The following is a 10,863-nucleotide window of genomic DNA, read 5'->3' as shown; positions in this document are numbered from 1 at the left end:
TATATAATTTTGACAATGTGATTTTCTGTTTTTTTTTTATATAATCTATCTCTCACTGGTAAAATTAACCTAGCCTAAAAATTCTAGACTGTTCATGTCTTTGACAGTGGGCAAACTTACAAAATCAGCAAGGGATCAAATACTTATTTCCTTCACTTTAGATAGTGACAGTTACTAGAACCGATGTATAACGTCAGGGCCAGCATCAGCACCCGGCAAAACAGGCATGTGCTGGGGCACACTACCTTTGGGGGGGCCCACTAGGCCACCAGGGGCTGCCGCTACCATCATGGCTCCCCCAGGACTGGAGTCCCCGGCCAGAGTCTTGCCGGGGATTCTGCTTCTAGTGGGACACTGATTTCAGGAGGAGAGGAGTCCAAGGCAGAGCGCAAGAAGTGGCTCTGCTCTGGGACTCAGTCTCTGGGGAAAGTCCCTGACATCACTGTCCATATATGGACAGTGGTGTCAGGAGCAGAGCAGTGTCCCAGACAGAGTGCTAGTAGCGCTCTGCCAGTGACTTTGGCTCTGGGGTTGCCCCTGACACCACTATCCTTTGATAGTGGGCAAACTTACAAAATCAGCAAGGGATCAAATACTTATTTCCTTCTCTGTGTATATATATATATATATATATATATATATATTACTTTTGGGGAAAAATATTTATATTTGTATATAAGAAAAAACGTTATTTAACTTTTTAAACTTTTTTTATTAGTCCCCAGAGGGGTCTTGAGTTAGCAATCTTTGGATCGATATACTGCAATAATATATGTATTGCAGTATATTGCATTCTACACCAGCTCTTCTGCCTCTGGGAGGGCTTATTAGGAGCAGAAAGATAGCAGACCTGGGGGCCTTCATTGGCACCCCGCGATCTCATCACAAGGGGCCTAAAGGGCTGTAGGAGGGGTCACCGCCTTCTTTCTAATGGCTTAGATGCTGTGGTTGATATTAACTGCGGCATTCCAAGTGGTTAAACAAGCAGGATTGGAGATATCTGCGATCCCGCTCCTTACAGTGTAGTGCCCGTGAGCCGGCTCAATACTTCCCCTTGCCGACTATGACATAACCTTACATCAAATGATGGCAAGTATTCAGCACATTTTACTGAAAAGATTGATACCCATATTGTAGGGATTCATTGAGGCATTCAACTCCATTGAATTGAGGCCTACTACAACCTACCAGACCTCCAAAGACAGCAGACTTTCCTAAGCCCCAGACCTACACTGAACCTCCATAACCGGCACATTGGAGCACAGAGGCTCAACTTCACAGGGAAGCCCATTTAAGTTGAGGATTCTTTTCCCCAAAGTATTTGATGATAAACAAGATGACTCCATGCACCAACAAGTGTTGAATTAGGCAAAGCACACTGATAAAGGCAGCCAGCCATTAGATATTACTTCCAGCACTTTAAGGGATGAACTAAACCACATACCTCTACACATTCAGTGGTTCGCCTTATCTGTGGTTGCTGGGTCTGGTGACTCCAGCTCCTCCATAATCCTAAGGATTGCTAGAAATACAGAGTATCTTGCTGAGACCATTGGTACAAGTATAACACTACAAATTACCTCTAGAGGGTATATATAGACTTGAAAAAGCCTTCATAGTGAGGGTGAATCATTGTAGTGGATATTGGATGAATAAAACCAATTTATTTTTTATTTTTGAGGGCCAATTCGCTCCTTCTCTTTATTGATGTACATATATATATATATATATATATATATATATATATATATACAACATTAATACAACAGCTTAATTGGCATTGTATTGGGACACAGACACAGGGAACTGCCACACCTGCACCCAAACTGTCTGTTACCACCGTAGTAACCTTGAGGTCATGATTCCTGTGCAAAATCTAAACTCCTAGGCTTGGCAGCTCTCTCTGTCTCTTGGACTCCAGCTGCATATTTCCTAAGTCTGCTGATGCAGTGATTCCCAGGCTTTATGCACTTATCCCTGCAGGTTGCAATCAGAGAACAGCATCATTCCCAGCTGCTCCAATTCTTAAAGGCAGGGTTATAATTTTTCCGGACTTGCTTGCGTGCAGGTCCACAGAACTATGCTACAGCCTGAACTGCTACCTAAGAAGCAACCCACCCGCCACCCTCCCCTCAATTTGCTTCCTAAGTCAATTGAAGCAGCACTCATGCCCACACTAGTCCGCATGTCAATGGACTAGTTACTTATCAGCGCAATCTGAGATATTTGTACATTTATCCCCTAATTGCGCATCAAGATCTGGGGAGACAGGTCGCGTGATTGTGTCAACCTACAACGCTCATCCAGTACACAAGTCTCGACAAGTTTGTGACAAAGAACCACAGTGGTAATTCGAGCCGTGGGCCTAAACTAGCCACGTCATTGCAAGGAGGAACAGAAAAAGCAGAGATGGCAACAATGGAGTCTTATCCTGGCAGCCACTGGGCTCCCTCAACATATCGCGCTCCTACTCAAAAAACTAATTATACACACCCAGAATCCAGTGATCAAAACAAAATATAAAACAGGAGGTCTGGCAAATAGGGCTAAGGGTCGATGCCAATCATGAGAACGAGTGTGCCACTCCTCCAAATGGAGTTGCAGGTCGAGCATGCGCACTGATGCTCCATTCATTCTCTAAGGCACTGCCGGATATAGCCGAGAGCTGTACTCTGCTTTCTCTGGCAGTCCCATAAACATAGAATGGAGTGGCAGTACGCTTGCCCGACCTGCCACTCCATTCCTTTTGAGGAATGGGACAGCCCCTTTAATATCACTAAGGTCCCCACTTGGCACACTAAGTTGACTTTTGGAGACTACACAACCTAGGAATGAAGGACATTACCTACTTCTTAGCCCCCTACCTCACCTATCACCAGTTAGACTATTTATTTGTGACTAAGCGCCACATGCCAGCGGTAATTAACTCCAAATCAGGTTGTATCACAATCTCAGTGCAAACCCCTGTCTCTTATTACTATTCACTTTGATTCCCTCTAAAAGAGAAATTGGAACTTCGTCCTTTATTAATCAGTAATGGCAGGTGCTAGCTCTGAGTTCGTTCAGCTGAACAACACACCAGGGATGACTAAACCTACCTTGTGGGAGGCACATAAATCTGTCATTAGAGGAGAGCTCATTGCCATGGGTAATAGATTTAAAAAGGGAGAGGCAGAGATTTAAATAGCTCTTGGGAAAGCATCCTTTCTAAAAGCATCGAAATCATAATTGAACCAAAAATTTTCAGTCAATGAAGCAGACTTCATCCTTTCTCACTCGCATGTTTTCTCCACATGTGTGAGGATGCAAGAAAATTCTTTAAATATGGGAATGAAAATAAGTCCCTGGATCAATGTCCCATGATCGCCACACTCTAGTTGACATAACTTGTAGGATTATATTTTTCAAGAAAGGCATCAAGGCTCTTCTTGGAATTGCTCCAAAGAACCAAATTAATCAACCATTTGCTCTACTGTATTTACACAGGAAAGTCCAATATCAGACGACATAATTAGGCATGAAGTAAATTTTCCATTGACCTGTTCGTGCACCACAACGTATTATTGTGTCGTGGTGTGATGTTTGGATCTGGTGTCGGCTGTGTTTTACAGCTGACACCCAGGACTAATGGCCAGGAACAGCAATTGCGCTGTCCCTGGTAATTTAACCCCTTAGATGCTGCGATCAAGCACGATCGCAGCTTCTAAGATGTTAGAAAGAGAGGGGCACCCCCCTTTGACAGCAATCCTCCCCCCCGTGGTGTGATCAGGGGGTGCCGATGGCCGATTTCGACTTTCTTTGGCAACGAGTCTCTCTGTTTCAATCATTTGCTGCCTTTATTTGTCATTTACACAACTTATTTTTTTCTTTATAATTATTTAATGCCACGTCACTATCGTCTTGCTTTAATAGTTTGAATGCTTTCTTTTTATCATTTATCGCCCCCCTTACTGTTTTATTTAACCACATTGGTTTCACCCTGTTTCTACCTCATTTATTCCCATAAGGTATATATTTTTCAATGAATAAAAATGTGTATCAGTGTGTTTGGTGCAACTTCCTAAATACATTTTATTAAAAAGTAGTTTTAATTTTTGATATACAGCTTCTTTATACAGAGCAGTTGTATCTTACCCTGAATCCTGTATCTTTCAGGTCCGTGGCAGTGATGGGTTCAGTTTCAGCGGGTACTGCGTGTCTCTGGCACACAGGATCGAGCTGTTAATGATCACATTTAGGCTATGTGCACACGATGAGAGGCTTTTACGTCTGAAAAGACAGACTGTTTTCTGAAGAAAACAGCTGCGTCGTTTCAGACGTAAATGCTGCTCCTCGTATTATGTGAGGCGTCTTTGACGCCTGTAATCTTGAGCTGCTCTGCATTGACTTCAACGAAGAACGGCTCAAATTACGTTGCAAAGAAGTGTCCTGCATATAATGTATATAAGTGTCCTGCACTTCTTTGCCGAGGCAGTCAATTTACGCGTCGTCGTTTGACAGCTGTCAAACGACGACGCGTAAATTACTGGTCGTCGGCACAGTACGTCGGCAAACCCATTCAAATGAATGGGCAGATGTTTGCCGACGTATTGTAGCCCTATTTTCAGACGTAAAACGAGGCATAATACGCCTCGTTTACGTCTGAAAATAGGTTGTGTGAACCCAGCCTTAAGTTAATCATTTAGATGTGATTGATTACAGTTGGATCCTGCATGTCAGTCCCGCAAACTTGACGGATTCTGGTCTTAGCGAATGATATATCTGATCTGTATACTGAATAAAAGCAGCTGCATCTCAAAAAGTTAACATTTTTAATAAAAATGTATTTAGGAAGTTGCACCAATCACACTGATGCACAATTTTATTTGAAAAAAAACAGAAAAACGTTGTCAAAGGTGTACATAGCCTTTAAGAGGCTTTTAAAAGTGTCCCATTTAGTTTGTGTATTTTTATTGTTGAGGACATTGTCCCAGTTTATGCCCTTAATGTCATTCCTTAACCCATGACAATTGTCCTTTCTGAAGTTTAGTGTTGTTGTAGCTCTTCTACCAAACATCTTATTAAGGATACATGATAACGTATTATGTTGTGGTCACTATTACATAGAGGACCCCCAACCTGTACTTTTGATATCCTGTCTGGCCTATTGGTTAAAATTAGGTCTAGAAGTGTCTCCCCTCTTGTTGGATCTTGCGCCAGTTGTGAAGGGTAATTGTCCTTAATTATCGTCAAAAACCTGTTTCCTTTGTAGGACCTGCCTCCCAGTTTATATCAGGGTAGTTAAAGTCCCATATAATAATGACTTCATTATGGTTCGCTGCCTCATCTATTTGCTTTATTAGTTGATTTTATGCTTTTTCCAATAAACTTGGAAACTTATAACAAACCCCTATCAGTGTTTTATTATTCTTTCTTCCTCCCTTTATTTCCACCCTTCGGGACTCCACATGATCATTTCTCTCATAGACATCATCACACAGGATGGGGTTTAGGCAGGATTTTACATATAAGCAAACCCTTCCCTGTCTTTCTTATTAATGCAATCATTTCTAAACAGACTGTAACCCTGCATATTAACAGCCCAGTCATAGTTATCATCCAGCCATGTCTTACTTCTTGAAATATTTTCAATAAAAACAGCATTGAAAAAAATAAAATAATAATCCATAGGTTTTTAATGGGGCTTCCGTCATGGTTAAAGTGTCTGCTTGTCTCGGTTTTATAAGTTTCTGTCAGAATCGTTTTTTTTTTTAACAATACAAACGGAGAATGTTTTATTTTCTGAACTGTTGAAGAATTGGATCCTGACCAATTCTGTTTTTCTGTACAATGCCGGTCTATAGCAACTGGATGCCGCAGGATAGGCTTTCTACACATAAGCGCTACAATTTCCGTTATTCTATTCCATCATAAAAACAGAGTATCAAGAAAAACAGAACAGCTGAATCTGTCTTATGACAGAAACCAACACCTGACTGAGGTTTATTGACTTTAATGAGTTGCGTTGGTTTTCTGTCATAGTTTACCTAATTTTGCCAGACAAAATAGCAGTGCATGCTACGTTCAGAAAAAAAACAACATAATTTGTGATGTGAACAGAGCCATAAGCATCCTATTGCATCATCCTGTTTGACATCCATTGTTTTTTTATATAAATGAAAAGAAACAAGTCATTTAAACAGAATGCTCTAACTTAGGCTGAGTTCACACTGAGTTTTTTGCAGGCAGAAAATTCTCCCTCAAAATTCCGTTTGGAATTTTGAGGCAGATTTTCATCTGCCTGCACGCCGTTTGCCACGTTTTTAGCAGCGTTTTTCGCTCGCGCCCATTCAGTGCCACGGCAAAAACGCTTTCTCTGCCTCCCATTGATGTCAATGGGAGGTCAGAGGCATAAATACCTGAAGATAGGGCATGTTGCTTCTTTTTACCGTGAGTATTTTTTACCGCTCACGGTAAAAAACGCGTCAGCCTCCCATTGAAATCAATTTTCGGCAGTTTTTTTCCCAAGTTTTCCGACGCGGTTTCCACAGAGGAAAACTCAGTGTGAGCAGGGCTTTAATGTGAACCTAGACTTATAAATAAATATTATCTCCATCAAACCAAGAAGATCCTATGTGAGTTATGAGATTACTCAGTAGGGTCACATATAGGAAAGATAAAAAATACGATAGGTAGATAATAGATAGATATGAAATAGATAGATATAGACAGACAGACAGACAGATATACAGACAGACAGACAGATAGCTAGATAGATAGATAGATAGATAGATAGATAGCTAGATAGATAGATAGATAGATAGATAGATAGATAGATAGATAGATAGATAGATAGATAGATAGATAGATAGATAGATAGATAGATAGATAGATAGATGATAGATAGATAGATAGATAGATAGATAGATAGATAGATAGATAGATAGATAGATAGATAGATAGATAGATAATTATTCCAAAGGAGATTCAAGCCTTCATTAGATTTCACATTCCACTGCTATCTCTCTTTCATCATTTGTAAAGGGCTACAATGAACATGGATAGATTAAGGTGTAGGACATTTATCTACTATTCATTGAAAGTTGTTGATGCTGTAAAATATTTCAGATTTAAAAAATACCCTTTGACAACTTATGGTACTACTGTCATGCCTTATTTAGATTACCAATTTAATCAAGCCATTGTGAACTGAAAGAAATTCTAAAGTGATTTACATTTTACAGTCTGTGCAGCTGGCATTCTTTGTTAGCAATATTAAAAATCTATTATCACATTATGTAGGTCACACTGCTCCATGGACAAGGTAAGAGGATGTGATGCTTATGAAGCTGTACTTGTGATTGATCCATTAAAATAAATAGAAAAATCAATGAACATTACAAAACATTTTTATGTGATTAGTAAATGAACGTAATGTACTGTGGGCGCTGTCAACAGGGGAAAAGCTGCTGTAGGAACAAAAAGGACAAGACAATGTGGAGCATCACACATAAGAACCAACCTGAGAATTTTTTGTGAACTGTACTAGAACATGCACCAATGTTATCCATACAGGGCTTGTCTCACATTGACAGCCCCTTTCCACGTGCCTACTACGGCATATAGGCATCATAGAGCAGGGAACCCTCCTCTATGAACCATGGTAGGAGAGCCGCTAACAAGCAGAATCTTTTGCTCTGGTAGACCTGGTAAATCAGCCAACGGTTACTTCCTCCGGCAAAATAGGATTATGATGATCGGTAAGTGATGAAACAACCCAAAATATTTCCCAAACAGCTTCACTTTGATGCCCCCCTAAGACACATGCATTACCATCATCAAAAGCCCTTAATATACAGGCTAATGTATGGCTAATTTTACTGGAGGACCATGTTCAGTCATACATGTTTGACCCACATTTGTCCTTGACCTAATGATCTGTAAAATAAAACTTTGTAATTTCCTTTAAATGTTGAGCAAAATGTTGCCTAAATAACAAATGAAGCTACTAGTAAAAATAAAAAAAGCTTAAGCCTGTATTGCTTTTGTGCTATGTTCATAAGTGATACATAATATACTTTTATTTTATTGACAGATCCAGGACGATTGTGTTAAACAAGATTTTAGTCGTCTCTTAGATGGTCCCAAATACTTGTCATGGTCAGGCATCTCTTGTGTTAAATAGGCAAGCATGTATTTTGGCACATGTGAATGTTACGTGTCCAGAAATGACAAGCATTGAAAATAACACCACAGGAAAACTGAACACACAATGGAGCTGTAATTCTTTTCGTTGGGATAGTTGTGGCATTTTACTGTCATAGTCAATAAAATCATATAACAAAATACAATTATGGTTTCTGAATGGTGATGCTTTTGGCCCTTTTGGTGGAAAGATCATGTTGACCCCCCCAAGGTTGGTTTAAAATACTTTGCACCTGGAAGAAGTTTTAAAGCATTTTGAATGAAATACCCACCAGCATTCAAAGGGGTTAGAATTCAACATAGGATATAGTATCACACATCAATGTAGCCATTGTATGCTTTGCCTCTTCTCAAACGTTTCTTTCCCTTAAAAAAATATTTTGTTTAGAAAACACTATGATATGAGGGCGATAGACTATTTGGTTTCTTCTATGTAGATGCTCTTAAATTAATGCATATAAATAATTTATTTCCTTTCATCTTATTTTCGCACATATTCTGTTACGCTAAGCATCCGACAGAGTGGTCCACAGCCAAAATCACACATGGAGCTTTGAGTCCCTTTGCATTTCATTTCTTAAGACAAATTGTGCCTCTGGGTCAGTTTTTGCTTTTGGGCTCAGGGGTAGGAAAGCTGTGTTTTCACTAGCACTTTCCTCCGTCTGTAGACAGGTAATTTCGATGTCCTCTGACCTTCTTCTTGCATCGGTCAGAATTTGTATCTGCTCTTGTACAGTTTCAAGCATAATTTTGACTTCTTTTTGCTCTGCTATAAGACAGTTGCTAGGTGTAATGTTCACCTTCACAAGTTCACTGGAATAGGAGTTTTTGCACATTTTAATGCCTGACACTTCAGAAACATTCTGCATTTGCAGACAGGCATCATCTAGCCCTACCGAGGGTATGATAGGAATAGAGCTGGCCCTGGATGTTGAAAAACGGACACGGTCCTTTAGATCCATGTTGTTAAAATAGGATTGTGTTTCTTTTGAACGCAGTTGCATATTTATTGAATTATTTTGTGGTTGAGTCAAATCAGAGGAGGAGCACCTAGGTAGAATAAAAAAAGAAACATGGTTTAATTTATTGTTTAAATACACAATATATTTTCCAAATACAAAATCTACTTTTGTATTCTAGAGTTTTAACACAGCATTATACATTATTACTTATAACATTATACAATACATTTTGAATGAATCACAAGAAAGAAGAAAAGTGATGGCATTAGTAAAAGAAGGACTGACAGCCAAATATAAGGGATAGTATCTGTCTGGAAAGATACTATGAACGGACTACAACAGGAAAATAACTGTACCTGAACAATAATACCTATAACATCACAATACTTGAAAATGAATAACACAGAATGAACAAAAGTAGCAAATTCAGGATTTTTACTTCTTGTATTTTGTGTAAAATGTCTTGTAAGAAAAAATTAAAAAATAATGCAACGTTTTCTCCTGGAGTTTTTAATCACATTTCCCTATCTACCATTCAGATGGACGAATTTGGATTTTGCAAATGAAAGGAGAATGTTACCTATCAGAATCTATAGTGCCTACTTTAAAATTTGGTAGGGGAATGATAATGGGGCTCTTATTTAGGGTTTTGAACTAGGCCACTTATTTCCACTGAAGGATAATCTTAATGCTACAGTATACAAAGACAATTAATTAATAACCAAGCATTCTATTTTGTTTTTTCATCATCGTATTTCACTCCTGGAGTCATAACTTAGACATAGCCGAATAAGGGGTTGTTTTTTTAATAACAAGTTGTATTTTTTAATGACACCATTTTTGTATGTTTTTGTATATTTATTACCTTTTATTAACTTTTTGGGGGGAATTAAAAAAAAACAGCTATTGTGGCCTTTTTTTTTTTATTTACGTCACTCACCATGCAGCAAGAATAACATGCTACCTTTATTCTACGGGTTGTTACAATTATGGCAATACCAAATATGATATAGGTTTTTTATGTTCTACTACTGCTGCACAATAAAAAAAACTAAATATAAATGTAATGACTGAATAAATACTAAAAATATAAAAAAGGGATTATAGAGGAGGTTTCATGAACCATGAAATAGTTCAATATATTGCAACGAGAACAGCTGCTATCTAAATAACATTCAATCAAAATACCTCCCCCTCAATCAAATGTAAACTCTGACATCCTCGAATTGCAGTCACTCTCAAATACGCCAAATACAGCAACGTGACTGGCATAGAAACATATCATTTGTTTAAAGCTCTCATTAGATACTGGACTTTCCACTGCTTAATTAGCAGCGTGCTAAGTGTTAAACTGTTATTAAATCTAATCTTTAACCTCAAAGCTGTCAGATCCCATAACAAATAATGAAGCCTGGCAGTTCTGCAATAAAAGTCTGGCTTGTCAGGTGTAATAAGAACACAGACAGATGGAACAAAATTGTAGAAGTTGAAATACCTAAGCAATTAAAAATGTCAATCTAGATGTGTGGTTCTTTTTGGAAAATACTGCAGAGGTTTTTTTTATGATTTTTAACAAATTTCAATCAGATGCCTTCGTGACAAGCTAAACGGTATAAAAGAAAAGCCATACATATGGTTCTATAAAGGGCAACTTTACTAAGACACAAATTGCTAAATGTTGCTTCTCTTATTTTATTGAAACTACTGCACATGTAGG

At 38.6% G+C, this 10,863-nt stretch overlaps 1 protein-coding gene across 1 annotated transcript in view; it reads right to left on the bottom strand.

The window, feature by feature from the left end:
• Window positions 1-7,991: 7,991 nt before the first annotated feature.
• The window catches only part of NRG3 (neuregulin 3), a 722,376-nt gene continuing 719,504 nt past the window's right edge, over window positions 7,992-10,863 (bottom strand). The window contains exon 9 of the mRNA XM_075841743.1: window positions 7,992-9,234. Within this exon, the coding sequence (XP_075697858.1) occupies window positions 8,724-9,234 (511 nt within the window). The 3' untranslated portion in view covers window positions 7,992-8,723. The remainder of the gene's footprint in view (window positions 9,235-10,863) is intronic.

Source organism: Rhinoderma darwinii, chromosome 11 (genome assembly GCF_050947455.1).
Source record: "Rhinoderma darwinii isolate aRhiDar2 chromosome 11, aRhiDar2.hap1, whole genome shotgun sequence".
In the NCBI taxonomy this organism is placed as follows: Eukaryota; Metazoa; Chordata; class Amphibia; order Anura; family Rhinodermatidae; genus Rhinoderma; species Rhinoderma darwinii.
This window is presented reverse-complemented; position numbering and strand designations above follow the sequence as displayed.